Here is a 25,675-nt window from a genome sequence, read left to right on the forward strand (position 1 = left end):
CTAATGTCTTAACAATACTGAGGTTTCCAATCCATGAACAGAGTATGTCTTTCCATTTATTTAGGTCTTCAATTTTCTCAGCAATATTTTGTAACTTTCAGTGCACAGGTCTTGCACATCTCTTATGAAACCTACCTGTAAGTATTTCATAATTTAGAGGGGTTAAAAAGAAGACCACAGGCCCAAAATGGTATCACTTAGGCCAAGTCAACACCCAAGAATTATATTACTGTATACTACATAATATATATTATTATTATATTATACCGAAATAACTGCAGTTTCAACCACCCAGGAATATAACCTATAACCAGTCAACTGGAATTTCCTGGTCAATACCTTGAAATTTACTGATTTACCCCTTCTGCTGCTTGTAGGAGGGCAACCTTGCCTAAACAATACATTCCTTGCTAATAAATTCCTTTTTTTTTTAATGCTCTTTCTGTCTTTAAAAACCTTTCTTTTGATGTAATGTATGGTGATGAACATAACATAATAAAATTTAAAAAAAGACCTTTCTTTTATTCAGCTCTGTGGAGCATTTCACTACTTGCTAGATGGGATGCTGCTGGATTCATAAATTGATTCATAAAACCAGTTAAATCTTCAAACTTACTCGAATTTTTATTCAACAAGGTCTATGGTTAATGGTAGTTTTAAAATTTCAATTTGTGATGATCTGTTGCTACTATATAAAAATACACTTGATTTTTATATAGTGATTTCATATTCTGGAACACTTACTAATTCTGGTGTCTGCTTTGTAGATCCCAGAGGGTTTCCTATATAGATGATCATATGTGGTCAATTTTGGTGATTTTTTGTGTGTGTGCATTTGAGAAGAATGTATGTTCTGCTGCTGTTGGGTAGTATGTTCTATAACTGTCAGTTTTGTCATTTTGGTTGATAGTATTACTCAGGTCTTCAACATTATTAATTTTTGTGATTATTGAGCAAGGAGTTTTGAAGTCTCATAATTGTGGGTTTCTTTTTCTTTTTAGTTACGTTTTTGCTTTATGTATTTCGAAGTTCTGTTATTTGGTGAATACACAATTAGAGTTGTGTTGACTCTTTGTCATTATGTATCTCCCTCTTTAGGTCTGATAATATTTGCTTTGAAGTCCATTTTGTTTGATTTTTAATGTAGCCATTCCTGCATTTTTTGATTGTTGGTTGCATGGAAAGTGGGTTTTTTAATACCACAAATAGTTGGTTTTCCTTTTTCATCCAATCTGATGATTTCTTTTAACTGAAATTTTAAACTCATTTTTATTTAATGTAACTAGTGATAGAGTTGAATTTAAATTTACTGTCTTGCTACGTGTTTCTTATTTGTCCCATTTGTTCTTTGTTCTTTTTTTCCTCTTTTTCTGCCCTTTTTGTATTAATTGAGCTTTTAGAAATGATTCTATTTTATTTATGTTGTTTGTCAGTTATACTTCTTAAAAGTTTCATGGTTGTTGCCCTAGGGTGTATAATGTATACCTCTAATTTATCCTGTCCACCTTTAAATACTATCTTACCATTTCACAAATAGTTTAAGAATCTTAACATGGTACACCTTCAATGCCTCTCCCTTCCCTTGGCATTCTAGTCATGCATTTTACTTTTGCATGGTATTAACCCCTCAACACATTGATACTATTTTTTTATTATTATGTTCAACTAGCCACCATATAGTACGTCCTTAGTTTTTGATGTAGTGTTCAACGATTTATTAATTGTATGTAACACCCAGTGCTCATCATGACATGTGCCCTCCTTACTCTTTTTGCGTTAGAGAGTCAATTATATTTTAGAATGATCAAAAATAATGCAAAGGGTCTTTTATATTTTTACCATTTCTACAGGTTTTCATTTCTTTGTGTAGATGTGGTATGATACTCCTTCTGAATTAAGAACTTCATGGACATTTCTCTAGCACAGGCCTTCTGGCAGTGAATTCTCTGCTTTTGTTCATCTGTGAAAGTCTTATTTTGCCTTTATTTTGGAAAGTTTTTTTTTTTTTGTCTCTGTTTAGAATTTTGGGTTGACAGGTCTTTGGTTTTATTTTAATACTTTAAGGATGTCATTCTCTTTTCTTTTGGCTTGCATTGTTTCTGGTAAGTCTCTTTTAATTGTTATGTTTCTCCCTCTGTCTGTCATGTGTCTTCTGTCTCTGGCTACCTGCAAGATACTCTCTTTATTCTTGGTTTCAGCAATTTGTACATGATGTATCCCAGTCAATACAGCATTTGAGTTTAGATTTTTCTGGTGGTGGTGAGGAGTGAATAATTCCAGCCCTGCTGTTGTGTGTGTGTGTGCTGCAGCAGGGGAGGAGGGTGAGCTTTGGAACATCACATTTCTGTCAGACTAGCTCCAACAGAGACCTGAATCCTGAGGTGGCCCTTCTCCAGTGTATGTCACTAAGCAACACAAGTTAGATGCGTCAGTGACCTCCTTTTCTGAAGTTACCACCAGTGTTAATTTTCAGATAGCACCAGATAATTCAGAAGTGATATCATTGTAAAAATTATTCTTCTTGTTTTTGTACATAAAGGATGTTAGATTCAGTGGAGAATGGAAAAAAAAGGAAACACTTAAGGAGGCACCTAAGAAGGAAGAAGCAGCCGCCCTTCAAAAAGCTCTTCCTGCTTCAGGCAAGAGTGTGCTGGAGAAGAACCAAATTAATTTTGGGAAGAGTCAAATGACCAAAAGACTAGAGCCAAGTTTAAACTGGAAGGCCACTGTTGATTTCAAAAAGTATGTAGAAATTTGCATGAGGGGTTTTCTGATACATCCTCAATAACCATGTTTACCTAACTTTTTTTTTTTTAAGATTTTATTTATTTATTTGACAGAGAGAGACACAGTGAGAGAGGGAACACAAGCAGGGGGAGTGGGAGAGGGAGAAGCAGGCTCCCCACTAAGCAGGGAGCCCGTTGTGGGACTTGATCCCAGGACCCTGAGATCATGACCTGAGCCGAAGGCAGATGCTTAACGACTGAGCCACCCAGGCACCCCCATGTGTACCTAACTTTTAACATAGGTTTATGTCACATAGAAAAAGTACAGAGTAGCTATTGACATCTCCTTCCAAAATAGAGGTTGATCCCTCCTTGCTCCTCCTCATATTCCAGGTAGAAGGATTTGGCATGAATAGGGTTTACATGTGGGCACCAGAGAAGAAGGGAAGAACACAATTCACTCTGTAAGTCAGGGCAAATAAATCACGTGAAAAAGATGATAAAAGACACGGAGAAATCTCATGGGCAATGTAAACGTAGTGTAGGGACCTGATTAAGTAAGTGCTAGGAGAATTTAGAATGATTAAAATTATGTGAAGTTAATCAGGGAAATCTTGAAACAGACATTGTCTCGTCTATTAACAGAACTTTAAGTAAAAACCATAGAAAGGCTAGAGGCTCCAAAAACTAACAGGCCTAAATGAAGTGGACACTGGTTTGATGAGTGTCTGACATATACAAAACTTGATCCATTTAGGGCCCTGTATAAATAGGAGCCAAAGCACAGATTAAGGCCCAGTGTGACGTAAGAGCCACAGCAGTCGGAAGTGCCTAGAGCACTTTATGAATTAGCAAAGAGGCTTACAAGTTTCAGCCTATTTTTAATGTTCCATGTGGTCACCCGATTGGGTTAAGTAAGAACCGCTTCCGGCTGGTCACAGGGGATCCTCACTTGCAGGGATTCTGAGAACCACAGGGTAATCACATTTTGCAAGCAAACCCAGAGAGCAGACTTGAAGGAGTCCTGGGGAAAGAGGAGACACTCTTGCTCCTCTAATTCTCATCAGTTTTGAGGTGTTTGATCTTTGTGACTCTATTTGAAAGAGTGGGAAAATGACAAATATATGGGCTGCTCTGTTACCTGGGAGGTGAAGTTTTAAATACCCCTTTTCCCAGGTGCTTACATTTTTCAATTATGAATTTACCTAACAACTATGTAAGGGAAGCCCATAATGTGCCATGGCCCATGCTAAACCTGGGAATGGCTGGAGAACCAAATCCAGGCCCTGCTGCAGTGTTGGGTGGGGAAGAGAAGAAAACAGGCAGCTCTCACCCAGGGCAGTAAGCACCGAGAGTAGAAGGCACAGAGTGAAGGGCCTTGCAGGTGTCAGATGAGGCTGGAACTCGTGTAGTCATTTTCTGTATTAGGAGAACACGTCACTGGGGTGCATGAAAATGATGGGACCTTTGCAGACATTTCTATGTTTAATTTCCTGTTACTCCACATAAATTAATTTTAAAAAGTTAATATATTTTTAGGCACAAAAGCTTACTGAAAGACACCCAAGAGGAAAAACATGGAGGAAGACTTGAAAGGTCAGGACCACCTGTTTCACACAGAAGAGCACAGTTAGTGCGGTATGTGTCTGGCAACGTGAGCCCTTTGTTAAAGCCTGCCCTAGTTCGCATGCAAATGCCTGGTGTTCTTACCATTAGATCAGGGTCCTCAGGGACCTCTATTGACAGCTACCAGTTATAAAAATGATAATGTTGAATTTCTTTAAATGTACTTACAAGATATCTTTTTAGTGAAGAGTTCTTTGAAATACAGGGATCTACGGGAATTAGTTACCTCTCTGTAAACAAATGAATTTAATGCAGATTGCAGTGAGTTGAGTGATAGGAAAACTGGGCTCTTCGCTGATCTCTTACTTTTGAACAATCCTATCACAGCAAGGGTAAGTCACCTTCCTGGGCCTCGTTTTACTCATCACTTGTGGCACTGCCAATTCTAAAGAGCTATATGGTATTTCTCATTAAAACAGTCATTAATGGCAAAAATTAACAAGACAGGAAACAACAAATATTGGCGAGGATGTGGAGAAAAGGGAACCCTCCTACACTGTTGGTAGGGTGACTGGTGCAGCCACTCTGGAAAACAGTATGGAGGTTCCTCAAGATGTTAAAAATAGAGCTACCTTCTGACCCAGCAATTGCACTACTAGGTATTTACCCAAAGATACAGACGTAGTAAAAAGAAGGGCCACATGCACCCCAATGTTCATAGCAGCAATGTCTGCAATAGCCAAACTGTGGAAAGAGCTGAGATGCCCTTCAACAGGTGATTGGATAAAGAAGATGTGGTCCATATATACAACGGAATATTACTCAGCCATCAGAAAGGATGAATGCCCACTATTTGCATCGACATGGATGGGACTGGAGGAGATCATGCTGAGTGAAATAAGTCAAGCAGAGAAAGACAATTATCATATGCTTTCACTCATACGGAGAACATAAGGAATAGCACGGAGGACCACAGGGGAAGGAAGGGAAAACTGAATGCGAAGAAATCAGAGAGGGAGACAAACCATGAGAGACTCTGGACTGTGGGAACCAAACTGAGGGTTATAGAAGGGAGGGGGTGGGGGGATGAGGTAACGGGGTGAGGGGTATTAAGGAGAGCAGGTGTGGTGATGAGCACTGGGTGTTATATGCAATGAATCAATCATTGAACACTACATCAAAAACTAATGATATACTATATGCTGAACATAGTAATAAAACTGAACATAATAATAAAAAAATAAAAATAAAAAAACAGCCATTAATAGAAGGCTAATAAACTTCTTACCCAGTTTTCCATTTGACAACAATAGTGGTATATTTAAAGGAGGGTCAGCCACTTTTGTTAGTGAGTTTGGGGTGGTGGTGGGAAGAAATGCAGAAATTTCACATTATAAAGTTTGCGCACTCAGAAAAAGAACAAACTTTAAGACACCGTACTACATTTATCCTATTTTGGGGGGTTCAACATAATAAACTATTCAATTTGTTTGACAATTTTTGAAACTTTTTATTTTGAAATAATTACAGATTCACAGAATGCTGCAGAGATAATGCAGAGGAGTCTCATGCCCTTCACGTAGTTTCCCCCAATGGTTATATCTGGCATAATTATCCCACAGCACCAAAACCAGGAGACTGATATTGGTGTAATGTGCATGCGTAGGTCCATGTCCCTTTATTCCATGTAGATGTGTGTGCTGGCCATGTCAGTCAGGATGCAGAAGGGTTCCGTCACCACTGGGAAGTCCCTCCTGCCACCTCTTTACAGTTATGCCCACGCCTCTTCCCCACCATCCTAACTCCTGGCAACCATTAACCTGTTATCCATTTCTATAATTTCATCATTTTGAGACTATCATCTAAATGGAATTATACATTTTTGATATTGGCTTTGTTTTCATCACCAGAATACCCTTGAGATCCATCTGAGTTGTTGCATGTGTTCATAGTGAGTCTCTTTTCCCAAGGAAAATATTTAGTCTTCCACCGTTAAGTATGATGATGGTGTAGGTTTTTATACAAATATTCTTCATCAAGTTGATAAAGGTCCCTTCTGTTCTTGGTTTTCTGAGCATTTTTATTCACATTTGGGTGTTGAATTTTGTCAAAAGCTTTTTCTACATCAATTGTATGATGTCATTTTTCTTTTATCGGCTGTTAGTGTGGTTGATTGATTGATTTCTGAATACCAAGTCAGCCTTGCATCTCTGCAATAACCCTACTTGGTCATAGTGGTCTCAACCTTTTTATATGTAGCTGAATTACATATGCTTAATATTATGTTAATAATTTTTGCATCTACAATCTTGAGAGATATTATATTAGTTTGTGTTTTCGTTTGCACTGTCTTTGTCTGGTTTGATAGGAGGCTTTGTAAAATGAGTTGGCTCCTCTTTTCTAGAAGAGATCATATGAAATTTGGTGTTCTTCTGTGTTTGGTAGAATTCTACAATGAAACCATCTGGGCCTGAAGATTTCTGTTTTGAGTTTTTAAATTGTGAATTAAATTCCCTTAATAGTTGTAGTGCTATTCAAATTATGTGTTTCATATTGGGCAAGTTGTGATTGTTTGTACTTTAAAGGAATTGTCCATTTTATCTAGATTGTCAAATTTACATATGTACAGTTGTTCACAGTTTTCTCTTATTATCCTGTTGTCTGCAGGATCTGTAGTGATATTCCATGTTTCATTCTTGGTACTGATAATTTGTGTCTTTTCTTTTTGTGCTAGAGTTTTGTCAATTTTATTGATCTTTTCTAGAAGCAGCTTTTTGTTACTGATTTTTCAAATTGTTTTTTGCTTCTACTTTTATTGATTTCTGCTCTCTAGTAGTTCCTTTCTTGTGTTGGGTTTATTTTATTCTTTTTCTAGTTTCTTTAGATGTAAGTTTAGATTATTGAATTGAGACTTCTCTTTTCTAATGTAAGCATTTAGTGCTATATAGTTTCCTTTCTGCACTGGGTTAGCTGTTATCTGTGTACAAAAGGTTTTGATATGTTGTATTTTCATCTTCATTTCAGTTCAATGTGTTTGTTTTTTTTTTTAAAGATTATTTATTTGACAGAGAGACAGCGAGAGAAGGAACACAAGCAGGGGGAGTGGGAGAGGAAGAAGTAGGCTTCCCGCTGAGCAGGGAGCCCAATGTGGGGCTCAATCCCAGGACCCTGGGATCATGACCTGAGCTGGAGGCAGATGCCTAACGACTGAGCCACCCAGGTGCCCCAAATGTGGGTTTTTTTTTTTTTTTTCCCTTGAGGATCTCTTCTTTAACCCAAGTGCATTTTTTGTATCCAGGCACTTGGAGATTTTCCTGTTCTGTTTCTGTTACTGATTTTTTAGTTTGATTCCATTATGGACAGTTAGCATACCCTATATAATTTCAATTCTTTTAAATTTGTTGAGGTTTTGTGTGGCAAAACTGTCTTGGTATAGATTCTCTGGGTGCTTACAAGAGTGTATAGCCTGCTGCTGTTGGAGTGTTCTATAAATGTGGATTAAATCATGTTGTTTGGTGGTGTTGATTTCTTCTGTAGCCTAGCTTATTTTCAGTCCAGTTGTTCCATAAATTGATGAGAGAGAAGTATTGAAGTATCCAGCTATAATTGCAATTTTTCTGTTTCTCCTTTTAGTTCTATTTTTGCTTCATGCATTTTCAGCTCTGTTGTTTGGTGTATACATATTTGGGATTGATATGTCTCCATCATTATGTAATGCTCCTCTATGTCCCTTGTCATTTTCTTTTTATTCATGTCCACTTAATCTGATATTATATAGCCACTTCTGCTTTCTTTTGATTGTTTGCATGGTGGGTTTTTTTTTTCTCCTTTTCTTTCAAACTAATAATATTATATTATTATATTTGAAATGAGTTCCTTGTAGATAGCATTTGGTTGGTTCCCTTTTTCTTTTTGGTCCATTAAGTTAAACTCTGTCTATTAATTGGTGTATTTAGGTCATTTACCTTTAATGTCATTATTATGCTAGGGCTTAAGTTTGTCACTATATATATATTTTTCTGTTCTTTCTGTTTTTCATTTTTTGGTTTTCTTTTTCTCCTTCTGTTCTCTCAGACCCCCTCTTCCATGAAAGTCTTTTTTAATCTATTCCATTTTGGAACATGGTAAGAAAATGGGTAATTTTTAACAATTTTTGAGATTCTCTGATTCTCTTAATTCTTCTGGATCTTATTTAAATCTTATGTTTTAGCAGGCCTCCTCTCATACCACATGGGTGGGACAAGGTGTGTGCTGCCTCCTCAGGTTAGAGAAGGAATTACAAGTTTTCAAGTAGGCTTTCATTGACACCTGGGGAGTGGGTGAGGGGCTCCTCATTATTTCTGAGTGGTAATGGAAGTTCAAGCTCTGACTAGGTCTCTGTGGATACCAGCCTGTCTGTGAGAGGGAGGGACCCTTTGTTAATTTGTCAGTGGGGGCTGGGGTTGGTGAAAGTCCTGACTCTCCATTAGGCCTCCTCTGACACCCTCCAGCATGGGGATTAGGGAGCTTTGCTGTAGTCTGATAAAGTTAGAACACCAAGCTCTCTGCTTGGCCATTGCTAGCAGAAGTGGAGGTAGGCCACAGTGTTTTCTGTGGTGTTGACTAGAATAGATCATTTGTTGCCCAGAAGTTTTCTGTCTTATTAAGTTGTTTCTTTTCTGGCCCTCTGAGAAGAAAGAGCAGGCTTTTCTTATGTGCTTATTTTCTGTGCTCATTGGTGTTTCCCCATCACTGTCTTCTCTACTACCCAATCTGGGATACATGAGACAAAAAGAAAATCCAAGTAACTCACCATTGTGTTGCTCCTCAAGTCCACAGATTCCTATATAGTCTTTCTTCTCCTTTCTATCTGTTAGAGCCCTCTCATGTTTGTTTTATATATAATATCCAGAATTTTTATGTACTTAGCCGGAAGATTAAAGAAAACTCTATCTACTTCCTCTTTCCTGAAATAAGTGTTTGGCCTAAAGTGTTTCAATTTTAAGTCAAATTTTAGTGAGTCAGAGAACTCTAGAGTGATAGATAAGGGTAAAGGAGTAATGTATCCAAGCAACAGCCATTACTCTGACAAAAATTAGAACTTCTCTATGTCTCTTCTTGCTTAAGTGGATATAATGATGTGGTAGAGAAGTATTTCTTAAGGTGGAGTTCATAGCTCAAAGAAACATTGAGGTTTGCTTCTTTTTACCTCCTGAATGTATGGTTGCTGTGGGGCAGGACAGGAAGGGAACCTCGTAAGATAGGGAAAGCCATTTAAAGTTATATGTCAACGGATTCCTTAGTGGAGAAAGAGGACAGCTTTCCTTAGGGGTACTGATTTTTTTAACGTGATTTGGGAGTGATTGGGTAAACCCACTGCACCCTGCTCTTAACTCCAGGAGCTTGTTAGGCTAAGGAAAAGTACATTTACAGATTCTCCAGAGAATATAGGTTAATTTAGTATATGTTTCAATCTGGGACCTTTGAGTTAAGTTTACATTGATTCTTAAGTAAGCCTTATCTACCAGATTTTGCTCTGTACCCAACCCAGGTTTCCTGCCATTTGTTGGACAGGAGAATACATTACACTGAAACTCATCACATAGCTTGCTGACTTGGAACAGGCACTTCAGTTCAGGATTTCAATTTCACTCCACCGTGGCCCAGTCCGCACAACAGCGCTGTCCTGCAGGACTCTCTGTGCTAGAACACATTTGAGAAATAAAAAAAATCAGAGAATCTTAAAAATTAATAAAACTCAGGGGTGCCTGGGTGGCTCAGTTGGGTCCTGGGATCAAGCCCCGCGTCATCGGGCTCCCTGTTTGGTGGGGAATCTGCTTCTCCCTCTGCCCCTCCCCCTGCTTGTGCATGCACTCTCTCAAACACAATTTTATAAAAATTAATAAAACTTGAAAGTTACTGCTACTGTGCAATTAGTAGTACCATGCTTTCTCCTACTATGCTTCAGAAGAGAATGAGGAAAGACACTTACAGAAGAGAGCACATGGGGGGTTGGAGGGAAGAGTGGATGGAGAGAAGGAGAAAGTGAGAATGAATTAGATATGGTCATGAAAGCTTGAGTGAACTTGCTGGTGTCCATGACCTTAATGTTGAGTTGGAAGCTTCTAGAACAGTAAGGAACAAAGTGTACTCTCTTTCATAAAAGAGACACACTTCCTCTGGGCATTTGCAGCACTGCCCAATTGAACTTTCCCTGAGAACAGAAATGGTTTTGATTTGATCCGTCTGGTATAGTAGCCACCAGCCACATGTGAGTATTGAGTGCTTGAAATGTGGCTAGTATGACTGAGAAACTGAATTTTTAATTGTATTCCATTTCAATTCAGTAAATTAACTTAAATAAATATAAACACAATTCAATAAATAAAGTAAATATAAACATAAATAACCTGCAGGTTTTTTAACCACTATGACTGATGGCTGCCTTTTTGTATAGCACACCCATAGGACATATACTTAATGCCCTTGTTCATTTCTTACTATTTTCCTTATTATTATTGCATGCAAGGCAATAATAATGAACTGTACCTGGTATAGAGACAGGGGTTTATTCATCTCCTCACTTAGGTCTTAACAAAGATCTTCTAGAACTCAGAAGGTGTTGGTATCTTATTCCTTGCTTATGTTCATATTGCTGAAATATTAATGATTATAACCACATCCATATTGTAGCATTAATATATTTATTATATGTGGTGGTTGTTATTGTTCTTAGTAAGAGTGCTGAGAAGATTGAGAAAATTATTAGTGGGAGCTCCTCAGAGAGTGAGGAAGATGAAGAACCACCCGATCATCGTCAGGAGGCAAATGTAGATTTGCCATCGGAATATTGGCAAATTCAGAAGCTGGTGAAATATTTAAAGGTAAGACAGACCTTTTGTATTGTGTTTACAATGATTATTTTGATTCCTCTCCCAAAAATGTATATTAGGCTTCCAGGTTTATTATATGTTTCTTTCAAATAAGGGTAGTAAAAACCCCTGTTATTATTTAAGTGTGCATTGGGGAGAAGGTCTTATTGCCCTGAGGAGAGCAAGGTTAGTCCTCATGGACCAGCCAGGCTGCCTGGTACCAGCCCTGTCCCCTGGGCCACAGTAGCCAGCAGATATTATGACTTGCCACCATTTTACAACTTGCAGTATGGTGTGGTGGCAAGAGCTTGGAATTTTTTGAAGTTGGACTACAACCAAATTCTAGGCTGTGTCACTTACTAGCAGTATGGCTGTTGGTAATGGTTTTGAGCCTTATTTTTCTTAACCTATGGAATAAAGTTAATGCCTGTCCTATAGGATTACTTGAGGGTTGGAAAAACATATTTGAGAGACGTGGCATAGTGTTTGGTACATTGTAGGTGCTTAAAATATGTATCAGTCCCATTTTATTACTCTCAACAGTAACATGTGTGGAAACATGTTACATAACAATGGCCTATATAATGTACTTAAGACTTGAATCAGGGCAGGGCGAGGGAAATGATTTGCTAAAACCCAGATTAATATTAACGGATAACTGATATTGATAATGTCTAGGTAGGCCAGGTCTAAAGCTGTAGTTGAGAAGTACTTGTAAAATTAATGGTTTTACTTAGCTCATAGTTTCCTCCAGCTTTTCTACGTCTTAGATCAGATGAACCAAGGGCATTTGCCAGTGGCTTTGCATATGTAAAGATATTTATGTGACTCCTAAATTACTTAAGGGTACATTTCTGATGCCTTTGAGATCCTTCAAAGCTGACAGGTAAAATAGTTTATATGCACATTTTTGTGAATTCAACAAACATCCTCCGCATGGACACAGACTTATAGCTGAAAAAGTTCCTTTTGCAAGAAAAATATGCCCCCTTTTTGAGCATGGCCCCAGCTGCAATTCCCTGCATCTCTCAGAAAAAAATTCTATGTTTTCCTGAATTCTGAATCCCAAGAAAAATTAGTCAAGAAATTGGGAAATTGGGAAAAAGTATTCTAATTCCCCATTGCGACATAGATTTCAATGGCCAAACCAGAATCTGGGCAAGCAAATAAAATATTTTCGTTGTTAAAAAAGGTAGGAGCTTCGATGAAGCAAATCCCACCTTGGCTATGCTTTTGAAAGCCTCTTAACAATTTGACCCATGTCAGTACAAAACAAAAGAAATTTTTTGTGTGTGTTTGGAATATTTGTCATGAAACAAAAATCAAGACCATGAGGATGGTTAATGCTTTGTTTTAAAATTTCATCTGATAAGAATAATATCTTATAAATAATAAATATTTTTATATCATCTTTCAATTTTAAAATGGCTTCGACTTGGCATTTGTTTTGTGGTAATGTTGCCTTCTTTTAGTGCTATCAAATATCAGGTGGAGATCATTTTACATGTTACTGCAATTGATATGTTTGAGGTTGTTTTTTTTTAATAGAAAACCTCTGAAATTTTTAGCATCTCTATCACAAAAAAAATGATTTACTGTTTATTATTATGGAAAATGTTCACTATAATGGTCATCATTATTACCTAAAACATACAAATAAAATTTGGGAAAAAACATGGAATAACTTATTTCAAGAATTCCTGAGAATCTGGGGGAATTTTGATTTCTTATTTGGGGATCTTGACTATTCATATCTGTCAGGAATTTGGAAACCCTCGCTGAAGCACCAGCTGGAGTTCAGGCTCCGTGGTCAGGCACACCCCCTCAGCAGGTGTCTGCATACAAACCATGCAATCGACACAGTGGCCCAGCCCAGCACGCATAGCACCAGTGTCCAGACTCAGGAGACCTTCCCGTTGGTACCCCTGCTACTTTATTGGAATGTGGCTCTTCCCATGATCTCTCCTCTTCTCATGTCATTCTGGGGGGAAAATGGCATCAGAGAACTTTGCCACCCAGCACTTCAACAGCTTGAGCCAGACGAACACTGCAGCTCAGACATAACCTTTTGGAAGAAGATTGTAAGAGCCCTGGGCTTTATCCAAAGAATTCTGGTCTCTTTATTTCATTAGTCAAAGGAAATAGAGTCAACGGGGAAAAAGCATGAGGCAGACTAACAGAGCAGTTAGAAGCATGATCTTCCATGTCGGAAAGACTCTGGTTGAGTCCGTGGTCTGGCCACTTACGGGCTCAGTAGCCTTGAGGTAGTTGGCTGACCTCTCAGAGCTTCAGTTTTCTCATCGGTCAAGGTGGCAAAAACAAAAGTTCTCGTGTTTTAAGGATTATTATGAATTTCAAATAAAATTCAACACATGTAAAGTGCTTTGCAGAAAGTACTCAGGACTTGTTAGCAATAATAATGACTTCTATTACTTTTACTACATATATTACATATTACAATAATAATGACTGTCTATTACTATAGACAACATAGGGCGTGGAGTCTTCTTGACTTGCACAGCTGGCCCTCAATTTTTGCTTAAATTTTCTAGCAACCAATAAAAGGAGGGAAATGCAGTGAGTTAATACAGTGAGGGAAAGGCTCTTACCATTATAAGGTAAAAATAGCCCAGTTGCGAATGTGTGTAACTGATCCTGGGACTGAGAGCAGAAAGAATTTTCTCCCTGAGGACTTATGAAGCAGACAGTGAGTGTGGTAGTGAATGACATCCTTAATAATATCCTCCCAGTGAACATGGCAATGAGAGTTTCTCATAATAGCCTAACTATTGAATAACTATCTTGAGTTTTTCAACTATTTAGGATAAGTCCATATAATATGAGGCCAAAAAGGGATGCACTATTTCTGTCCCAGAACAGCTAAGGAAAACATTTACTGATGAAGTGCTGCTTAAGCCTGCACACGTTATTCATCAATAAATCATGTGCAAATGTGATACTTTTGGCCAGACAGTAAATTGCTTGGAATTATTATAGTTCCCACAGGTAGGTATTCTTAACATAGCCAATAAAAGAAAAAGTATATCTACAAGTGATTTCAAGCTTTTTGACACAAATAAATGTTTTATATGGGAACACAAAAGGATATTAAAAGTCTATGAAATGCAAAATTGAATGTCTCTAGGTAATCTCAAAATAAATACACCTGACATTTTAATTTGCAAACTTATGCCTTTAAATATAGGCTTACACTAGCAGAGAAATGTTAATGTTGACCTGACTTTCTACTTACCATTTTCCAAGTACAGCAGTGCCTGTGATTATTGAAAAAAATTTGATGAGCTCATTAATACCCAAACAGGTCAACGAACTATAGCTTGTTATTTATCCAGTTATGAGCTCAGATCTTGGCACGTAAGTAAAGGGAGTTTGTATTTAATTATTTGGCTTTGACATACATTCATTTCAACTTACAAGTTTTATATATGTATATATTCTTTTAATCTGGATTTTTAGAACACAATTTAATTTTTAAACTAATGAAGACTTTGCATTTTTACTCACCAACCTTCCAACTTCTGTTCCCCCCAAATAACTTGTGACTCTGTGTCCTAATTCCAAATGAAGCAATAAACCACCTTTTCCACTTCCTTAGTGAGAAACACTTACATTCGGTCTTCTGCTGTCTTTACGGTTCAGCTTCTCTGTCTTGTCAGCTACGTGAGTGGAAGGACCATAGTAAACTCATTGCGTGTCTTGCAGGGGGTCTAGCCAGTTAGCACAAGCCTGCCTCTCCACCCTCTCCTCGGAAGGTGTGATAGGGAGAGAATTGGTTCCCAAGGGGCTAGGCTATGCTGTTCTTTGTGCTCAGCTCCTGGAGAGCTGCTTTTCCTCCCTCTGCTGAGCCCTTCCTTCTGCTGTTGACGTACGTCTTCCCCACCTTCTCTCACTCTCCTCTCTCCTCCTTTTCCTGTTCCCTTTCTCCTTGTAGATATGTTTTATTGCTGTATTTGCTAGCTTTCTAGGATATTATTTCCCCGCCCCGGCCGGGGCTGCTTTAAAATCTCGCAATTAGAAATGTTTTGCTTTGGATCAATTCCAGCGATTGGAGAAGATAGTTTGGTAAGATGTGTGCCCCACATTAATTCTGTGAGTTTTTGTAAAAATGCAGAAGTTTTACTCACTAGTCAATTATATGGAGAACCCCTTTGTGAAATAGGAGAGTTGCGGAATTTTATTTTGTTTGGAAATGTGGGTTAGTCACAGGTATTATATAGTATTATAAATTAGTACAAATGGGTACTCTTTGGTAAAGTGAGATAAAATGCTGAAAGGCTGCAACTATAAGTAGATCTGCCTTTCATACACATCTCATACACAATGTTTGTATCATTAAACTGAAGACTGAATTTCTGGACACAAGGTTGCAAGCCTATTGAAATCCATTTCTATGTAGATTGAAGGAGGATGGGGGATGGAACTTAATACTACAGGATAAATAAATCCGAGAGAACATCGAGGAGACTATAGAGTGATGCCAAGAATTCGGTTGGTCGAGATTTTAGGTAGTTTGGAGGGACAGCAGAGACTGGGTGTAGAATCATGCCTTATCTCCCTTATGGGCATTTCCTTGTCCCTTGAGGACAAGCTGTCAGTACTACCCTGGCATCAGCTCCAGGCTCAGATGGGAGATTATTAGCAAGCAGGTTTGGAGATGTCTGCCCCTGCTCTGAAGGGCTTCATTCAGATGGTCTTATTCCTGAGTCCTTGCTGCAATAAGGGAAGAATCTTGGGTTAATCCCCAGGGCCATGTTCCCAGGTGTGTCTCTTCCCTACAGGAGGCCTATTTCTACACCTGGGATTTTGATCAGAGCCCAGCCAGGGAATCAGGATGATGAAAACATGGATTTAGGAAGCTGAGTCCAGCAGCAGGTGGTATGCAGACTGAATCAGGGTGGGAAGAGACAGAAGGCAGTGACAAGTGACACAAGGGGGTTGCATTGATAGTGAGAGTGTGCTGGGGGCTTGGAATAGGATAATGTCCTTGGAAGCAGCAAAGAAATGACTGGGAAAGAAAACAGGCCAGTTGATGAGGAGGCTTTGGTGTGGGGCAGATTGAGTTTGAAGAGAGTGAAATACCCAAGGAGAAATGTCCATGCCATAGTTGGAAATAAAGGACTGAAGCTCACAGTCTTCATTAGAAATCGAACTACTGCTTCAGAAACCAGGGGAATGAATGAGCACGTGGAGCATATGGGCTTATTTTTGGCTTTTTATTCGAGACTGAATATGACTAATCAGAAAGTAGCTGCTTCCCATTCGAGTTAGTACGACCAAGGCAATATTTTTAGATCAGAATTCCAATGTTATCCCAATGGCAGTCTTTCCTTAAGTATTAGTTTGCCATCTTACAAACAGATTGCTTCATTGGCCTTTTTTTAAAAACAAATCTTAAAGAAAGTAACATTTTATTTGGTAATTTTATGCAACTAGCCAGTAGATAAAAAAAGATTAATTAAAGAAAGATAAATAGCAAAGTTTGAAGCAAAAAGAGAAAAATGTTTAGTTTCCTTCCAGTTGAAAGCTCCTACACACTAAAACCAAAAGTGATCTAGCCATGAAGTTGGGAAACAATGCCCTTTTTAATGTAAATTCACAAATGGGATATCATTCTTGAATCTGAGATCCATGCGATCCTTGTCCCTGGGTCCCAGGGGGATGGTGATGTTGTCTGGCCATGTGTCACTCAGTGGAGAGTGGCCAGTGTAGGCTGCTGAGTGGCAGCATATGATCTCAGCTGGGCATCACCACACATCTATCCTCTTTCCCCACCCACCGTGTGTTGGTGCGGGGGAGTGCCTAATTTTTTTATTGTATTTGAGCAAATTCATGAAACACTGGTGTTGATTTCACCTTGCATGTGAGCCAGGGGTCTTGCTAATTAGTCTTCTGTTATGTATCCACAAATTCAGATTTCTCAGGCCCTGAAAAGTGACGGTACTTGGTGGCTCCCCCCCACCCCCAGCTTAGCCGTGACATCTACTTCACCGTGACATCTCAGAGAATCACATCAGAAATTCCACAGGGCTTCCCAAGAGACACTGCAGGCTCTGTCCTTGGCATGTTTTGGATTTCCCCTCTGGAAGGGGATTCACCGCAGAGACATTTTGGAAACTTTAAAACCTTTGTTAAAGACTACTTTTGTGGCATTCAGTTCCTTAATGATCTTTCAGGAACTGATTAAAAACATACACACACACACACACACACACACACACACAACCACCTTAATTGGTTAAAGAGTTCTTCTAAGTGGTAATTGGGAGTTATAGGATTTTTCATTGCAGGAATTTGATGTACTTTGCAATCAATTACAGTTAATTAAATTCCTTTCCCATTACTCGGGTTTTGGGTATGGAGGGGCAGGTAGTGTGATCCTTGTTTCACTGGTGGAAAAGCTGAGAAATAGTTCACTCTGGGCCACACAGAAGGCGAGGCGGCCGCGGGCCAGGCTGGTGTCCCGGCTTCTATCTTTACTGCCTGTTGCCTGGTTATTCTGTCCCTCTGTCAAGAAACTCAGGGTCCAGACGGCCTGTAGGCCTTGCTATTGTATGCTCCTATTTTCTCTCTCGCTTGGTTTTCTTCATTTGAGTAAGAGACTAATTAAACAGGGAGCATTTCTTAACAAAGGAATTCAATGTTCATTTTTGGAAGGCAGTATGAGAGTGTGCTCTTTTGCTAAATTAAAGAGACGGAGAAGACTGTGATAGGACAGTTTTATTCATGTTCAACATACTCTTTAAAAAATGGAAAACGGTGGCCACTGTTTATATATCAAATAAACGCCAGTAGTTAGAAAGGAAAATTACTCCCACCTTCCTGAGAAACAGTCTTAAGTTAATACATATAGTGTTGCATTGATGTGGGTTAAATTTAAAAGAAAATGTCTCCATGACAAAAAAAGAGTAGGAGGAGTTTTGTACTAAAAAAACAAAACAAAACAAAACAAAACAAGACTAGCTGTTATAAATCATAAGATATTTTAAATTGCATCATCTAAAAAATTTCTTAGTAGAGTTTGCATTTATGCAAACTTACTCTTAAATAATGCAGTGTAAGTCATGAACATATTTTAAGTATTTGGATTACTTGAAATGTGTGTAACTTGTATGTTCATATATTGCCCACAAAAAAATTATCCCTTTTTTATGACAAAGGAGGTAATGGAAGTGATGGAGAGGCTTCTTATCTCCACAGAGGAATCTATATTCTACAGATAAACTAATAAGCTTTTTAGTTTTTGAGCTATAAATTCTTTTTGCCCCTTGGCTCTCATAAACAAACAAGAGTGGAGAAGGGCAAAGATAATTGGCCAAGTATGATAAAGTAACGCTACTGAATCATAACAGTTTATACCACCATTAGCTAGCAATGTACAACCACATCAGCTTACCTACTGAAAAATGACATTAAAAATCTCAAGGGAAGTTTCTTAAGCTTTAACTCATTCATCCATCCATCCATCCATCCATCCATCCATCCATCCATCCATCCATCCATCAATGCATACTGTGAGCTCGCCCAGCTAGAGTATAATGATACAATATTACACATTGCCCATCTAGCTAGTCATAAGATTTTTGATTGGAAAGAATTTTGCTAAGTTTTATGTGCCATTCTGTTCAGTTTTACGTAATCTGAAAATGTAATCAGTCTTTGGGGGAATTTGTTGCCTGATGTGTTTGTAGCAACACTATATAGTTTGTTCCTCAAAGTATGCTTTCCCCCAAATTTATTTGAGAGGCTAAATAAATTGTAGAAAAGTAGCGTTGCCTAGTTCCCAGTTTACATAATGCTCTAGGCTGCTTTACTTTTTATTTTAAAAACACATATTCATGTCCTATTATAGAAGTTTGAGCACACTGAAGAATATATAAATAGAAGAGTTCAGGAGTAAAAGGTACCAGATTTGGTATAAGTGATCTTTTCATTTTATAGACTTCCATTGTATATACTTCCATTGTACTCATTATTAGAAGTTGCATATTTGTAGGAAAAGTTATTAAGCTCCAGGTCCCTTTTTGGTCCACTAGCCTTTGCCATTCCCACTGGCAAGGGCTGTAGCTCCTTTCCCAGCTCCTGCTCCCTGGGTGGGTGTGGCTGGCTGTGGCCTCCTGGTATTTCTGTGACATGCAGGGCTTAGCAGAAGCTTCTAGTTCTTCCTTATTTCCCTTCTGTATTTAAATTACTAAAATCTTATAAAAATAATACATTAACATATGCCCTTGGTAAAATTTAAGCAATGCAAAAGAATAACAGGGAAAGCCCCCTTCTAGATGTTTCTGTGTATATACATACACCTATATAATTTTTATACACAAAATGAAGTCATACTATTTGTTATGCTACAGTGTGCCTTTGATATTAAATGTGTTCTTGGTGATCTTCCATATCCGCCTCAGTCCTTTTAATTACCACGTAGTATTTTACTATATGTATCTATCAATAACTTATATAACAGTCCCCTTACCGGTAACATTTTGTCTTGTCCCCCAAATCAATTTTTATTATTACAACATTGCTGCAGCAAATATGTTTACGTATTCTTTGGATATGTAGCCTATTTCTGTAGGATAGATTCTTTGAAGTGGAATTGCTTGGATCAAAGAGTATGGACATTTAAAATTTTGATAGTTCTAATGGGACGGTATTATTCAATGGGTACAAGTGTTAGTTTCACAAGAAGCTCTAGAGAGCTGTGCAACATAGTTAACGACATTGCATTGTACATTTAAAAGATGTAAGAGGGTATTTGATCTCATGGTAAGTGTAAATACCACGAAAAGGGAGGAGGCATAAGAAAACTTTTGGAGGTGATGGATGTGTCTGTTACCTTGATTGTGGGGATGGTTTGACAGGTGTACACATAAGTCCAAGCTCATTAAATTGGTTACATTAAATATGTGCAGTTTTTTGCATATCAATTCCACCTCAGGAAAGCTATTTTAAATAAGAAAATATACGCACAGTGAAGTGTGATAAGTACTCCACCAAAATTTTTTAAATTTAAAGGAAAGTAATGAAAAGTAAGAAACTAACCAAGCTTGGTTTGTATTTAAAAAAAATGTTTTTAATAGCTCCTTACACAAAGCAAATGTCAATATACACTTAATTAATAATATACCAGTGATTTCCAACCTTGAATGCAGAATGAAATCAGCAAGCCTCCTAAAAACAAAACAAAACAAAGCAAAGACCCCCGATGCCCAAGTAACATTCATGGAAGTTTTAAACGAATTGGTCTGAAGTGGGGTCTAGGCATTGATTATCTTTAAAATCTTTCCAGGGTATTAAAATTGTTTGTCTAGAAATAAGATTCTTTGTTACAAATTCTCACTAATCTACAGTCTTTTTTTATTTCTTATTTTGGCTAATTCCAATTGGGGAGGGAATGTATCGTGTGTGAATTTGCATATTCCTGATTACTAGTGAGGTTGATAAATCTTTTCATGTGTCTAATAACCATTGTATTGTATACCTTCCCTATTCTTCTGTGGTTGTCTTTTGATTCTTAATGCAAATTAATCCTTTGTTATATTATTTGCAAATATTTTCTCTCAGTTTGTCATGTCTTTTTATCTACTCCTCTGTTTGAAAACTTTAAAATTGTACATTAATAACTATACTGCCTTTCCTTCATGGCTGTATTATAAAGTTTTGTGTCTTAGGAGCTAGGAAGGTTTTTCTGAAGTCATTCCAAGAGAACAAAATTTTTTCTATTTCCTCCTGATAGGTTTATAGCTTAAAAAAAAAATGTTCAGATCCTGAATCCATCTTGATGTCATTTTATGTGTAGTGTGAGGTTGGGATCTAATTTTACTTTTTTTCTTTGATGGAGAGTCCATTGTTTCAACACAGATTATTGGCTCCTCCACTCTTTCAGTGATCTGAGATATTATGATATTGTCATCTCATATGTGAGAGTTTGTTTCTGGATCTTTCTCTGTTACATTGAGTTATTTGGATGCTCCTATGCCAGTTCCATGCTGTTTTAATTACTGTAACTTTGGTGTATTTTAATATTTGATTGCCCAGAGAGTTTTCTTAAATTTTTTAGAACTACTTTTTGCATATTTTCCATTCCAGATCATTTTTAGAAAAGTTGAAAATCAAATTAGAAAAAAACAAAAACCTCAAAAATGCTGTTGGGGATTTTTGTCAGTCTACATGAATTTATAAATTACTTTTGGATAAATTGCAAATTTTGTCAGGTTTTTATTTAAATTCCAGTTACTTAACCACAGTGTAATATTAGTTTCAGGTGTACAGCTTAGTGATTCAACACTTACATACAACACCAGGAGCTCATCGCAACAAATACCCTCCTTAATCCCCATCCCCTACTTAACCCTTCCCTCCCACCCACCTCCCTTTGGGTAACAATAAGTTTGTTCTCTCTAGTTAAGAGTCTGTTTCTTAGTTTTCCTCCCCGCCCCCCTGCCATGTTCATTTGTTTTGTTTCTTAAATTCCACATATGAGTGAAATCATATGGTATCTTTCTCTGATTGACTTATTTCACTTAGCATTATACTCTCTCTCCATCCATGTTGTGGCAAATGGAAAGATTTCAGTCTTTGATGGCTGAGTAATATTCCATTGTATATATATACACACCATGTCTTCTTTATTTATTCATTAGTCAATGGACATTTGGACTCTTTCCATAATTTGGCTATGTTGATAATGCTGCTATAAACATTGGAGAGCATGCACCCCTTCGGATCTGTATTTTTGTATCCTTTGGGTAAATACCTAGTAGTGCAATTGCTGGATCATAGGGTAGTTCTATTTTTAACTTTTTGAGGAACCTCCATGCTGTTTTCCAGAGTGGCTGAACCAGCTTGCATTCCCACCAACAGTGCAAGAGGATTCCCCTTTCTTCACATCCTTGCCAACATCTGTTGTTTTCTGTGTTGTTAATTTTATCTATTCTGACTGGTGTGAAGTGATATCTCATTGTAGTTTTGATTTGTATTTCCCTAATGATGAGTGATGTTGAACATCTTTTCATGTGTCTTTTGGCCATCTGGATGTCTTCTTTGGAGAAATGTCTGTCTGTATTTTCTGCCCATTTTTTGATTGGGTTATTTATTTTCTGGGTGTTGAGTTTTATAAGTTCTTTATAGATTTTGGATACTAACTCTCTATCAAATATGTCATTTGTAAAAATCTTCCATTCCATAGGTTGCCTTTTAGTTTTATTGTTTCCTTCGCTGTGCAGAAGCTTTTTATTTTGATGAAATTCCAATAGTTTATTTTTGCTTTTCTTTTTCTTTCCTCAGGAGACATATCTAGTAAGAAGTTGCTACAGTTGATGTCAAAGGTTGCTGTCTGTGTTCTCCTCTAGGATTTTAATGGTTTCCTGCCTCACATTTAGGTCTTTAATCCATTTTGAATTTATTTCTGTGGATGGTATAAAAAAGTGGTCTACTTTCAATCTTGTGCATGTTACTATCCAGTTTTCCCAACACAGTTGAAGAGACTGTCTTTTTTCCATTGGATTTTTTTTATTATTATGTTATGTTAATCACCATACATTACATCATTAGTTTTTGATGCAGTGTTCCATGATTCATTGTTTGCGTATAACACCCAGTGCTCCATGCAGAATGTGCCCTCTTTAATACCCATCACCAGGCTAACCCATCCTCCCACCCCCCTCCCCTCTAGAACCCTCAGTTTGTTTCTCAGAGTCCATCATCTCTCATGGTTCGTCTCCCCCTCCGATTTCCGCCCCCTTCATTCTTCCCCTCCTGCTATCTTCTTCTTCTTCTTCTTTTTTTTTTTTTTAACATATAATGTATTATTTGTTTCAGAGGTACAGCTCTGTGATTCAGCAGTCTGGGGTGGGAGGGATGCGGTGGCTGGGTGATAGACATTGGGGAGGGTATGTGCTATGGTGAGTGCTGTGAATTGTCCATTGGATTTTCTTTCCTGTTGTATTTATTCAAGATTGTCGAAGATTAATTGACCATATAGTTGTGGGTCTGCAAATTTTAATAACATTCAGTTATCCTATTCAGCAACATGGTATGGCCATTCATTTATTTTTAAATTTGTATGTATTTTAGTAAAATTTAATAGCTTCTTTTCCATATATTTTCAACACATTTCTTGTGAGATTTACTCCTTGATATTTTTGTTATTATTATTTTACTAATACTGGCATGGGAACATTTTTCAAATTACACCTTTTGATTTGTTATTCTTAGTGTATGGGGGAGTTACTCATTTTTGAATGTTGCCCTTATATCTAGTCACTTTATTGAGCTATTTCTATTAATTATCACAATTATTCAGTGTAGTCTTCTGAATTTTTTAGGAAGGCCGTTATATTTGCTACAAATTTTTCCTCATTGCAATGACTAGGACATTCCAGCAGATTATCTATTTCTGTAAATGTTCCATGTCTATTTAAAAGGAATGTGTAGGGAATGCTTGCATTGTTCTGTACCCATTCCCAATAAAAATTCTCAGCAAACTTGTAATGCAACAGTCTGAGTCTAATTTCTTTTTTCTTCTGGCACAGTATTTTCTCATTTTCTTTCCTGGAGTTCTCTTGAGTCTCATCTCTTGAGTCTGAGGTTTATGAGTGCTGAATCATTCAGTATAAAATCAGTTTTCAAATAAACAGAAGGCAAAGCAATGTATTTTACTACCTTGACTTACGTGGTCATATGTCACTCACTCTGAGCATTGACTTTTTTACCGTTTCTGATCCTGGGAGATGAAGAGTATCTGTAAGCCAACCTCTGTGCTGGGTGCCAGGCCCTCTGTCATCATCAATAAAATAGTCACTGGCGGGGCTTCACTTTTCTTGCTCTCTGAGTGGCATGTTTGGAGGAAAAAAGTGCTGAGAACCTTGAAAGCCAGCTGGATGGCAGTGTGATGGCTGTGTCACCTCCCCGGGTCTCACCCACTGCCCCTTGAGTGCAGACAGTAGGGAACAGAAAAGGGGCTTCCACTCCTGATTGTGCCTCTGCCTGCCTTCTTACCTTACTGTCACCATGTGGGACCCTGACAGGAAGCTCCGAATGATGGCCCTGTGAGCATGTAGCCCACCAGAGTTTCATCCACTAGCTTGATGGTATCCTTTTCTGAACCACGTTACTTGAAGTCTTTATGACACATAATGAGTCACCTTGACCTCTTAATCCCAGTGACCTCTTCTCTGGATAGCTGCAGTAACCTGCATGGTCTCCACATGTCCCATTTGCCCCTTCCTTGCAGGGGCCTCTTCAGCCGGAGTGATCTTTTAAAAATGTACTCAACTCATGTGGGTCCTCCTTCTCTGCCCCAAAACAACACCCTTGACTATTTCATAACAATCTTGAATAAAGATTAAAATCCTCAACCTGGCCTATGGGCCCAGCAGATTCCTTTGTCCACCTAGATTTTCAGCTTGTCTTGGACCATTTGCCACTCACGCTCCGGGGCTCAGCCACACTGGCCTTCGTGAGGTCTTAAACAGGCCATGTTCCCCTCCTCCGTAGGGCTTTACACGTACTGTTTCCTCTGACTGGCATGCCTTTCATCACGTCCCTCCTCCTCCACCAGGGAAGGCTCCCACTCTGTCCACACCTCAGTCCAGACATGCTTTCCTCAGGGAAACCTTTCCTGAGGTCCCGGCCCAAAGTCCCCTATTGCAAGCTTCCATAGCCGCTCTGTGTTGCTCTCCCATATTAGCACTTCCTAAAGTTTTCATTTATTTGGATGGGCTTCAAATATTCAAATCTTTCTTCTCCACAAAACTTGATGAGCTCCACAAGGCAAAGACCAGGTCTGTTTTTGTCTACCAGGATGTCTCTAGTTCCTGGCATCGGACTCGGTGAATAATAAGTGTGCAAATTTGTTGAATGAAAGAATAAAATAGTGGTTGGAGGTAGCTTGCTCCCTGATTTAGTCTCGAATACATTCGTCATCTCAATTTCGTAAATGTTTATTTCTCTGTTATGAGCAGTGAGGGGAGTGGAGGTAGGTATTAGTCTATATACCAGATACGGTAATACTTTTTTATTTCAAATATTTTATTTAAAACAAAGAGAAACATTATTTAGAAAAGTGTCCTCTACTGACTTTCTCTTTCCAAAAGAAAATTTGAGGAAAATGAAGGAAAGTAACATTCATTCAACTTTTGCACGTTGGAAACGTGATTTTGACAATAAACAAATGTCTCCCGGTCATAGAAAAGAATGCAAACTGCTAAGTATCCGAAGGCTGACAGAGCCTGGAGATGTCTGAGAAGAAGCAGGGGCGGGAAGACGATGAGCAAAAGACTAGTACTAATTTAAGAAGTGGAAAAGCTCATTGGAGGCATTCTTCAAAACCCTTCAGAAGCTAGTAAAATAATGTTTTACTATGTTTTCTCCAGCTCTTAAAACTTCACAAATGCAAATACGTGATAAAATGTGAAAATAAGTATTGGCAACTCATTACACTCTCAGAGGAGATTTAATTGAAAAATAAGCATATTTGCACTGCTTCTCCGTAGTAAGATGTTTATGGCATCT

At 38.1% G+C, this 25,675-nt stretch overlaps 1 protein-coding gene across 2 annotated transcripts in view; it reads left to right on the forward strand.

Annotated features, from left to right (window-relative positions):
• The window catches only part of ODAD2 (outer dynein arm docking complex subunit 2), a 177,785-nt gene that overhangs the window by 17,734 nt on the left and 134,376 nt on the right, over nucleotides 1–25,675 (forward strand). The window contains exons 7-10 of one of the 2 annotated variants that reach the window (XM_021686526.1): nucleotides 2,540–2,742; nucleotides 3,548–3,553; nucleotides 4,275–4,364; nucleotides 11,008–11,155. In XM_021686526.1, coding sequence (XP_021542201.1) covers nucleotides 2,540–2,742; nucleotides 3,548–3,553; nucleotides 4,275–4,364; nucleotides 11,008–11,155 — 447 coding nt within the window. Of the gene's footprint in view, nucleotides 1–2,539; nucleotides 2,743–3,547; nucleotides 3,554–4,265; nucleotides 4,365–11,007; nucleotides 11,156–25,675 lie in introns of both variants that reach the window. The other variant, XM_021686525.1, reaches the window with a different exon arrangement.

The sequence above is a fragment of the Neomonachus schauinslandi genome, chromosome 5 (genome assembly GCF_002201575.2).
Source record: "Neomonachus schauinslandi chromosome 5, ASM220157v2, whole genome shotgun sequence".
Lineage (NCBI taxonomy): Eukaryota > Metazoa > Chordata > Mammalia > Carnivora > Phocidae > Neomonachus > Neomonachus schauinslandi.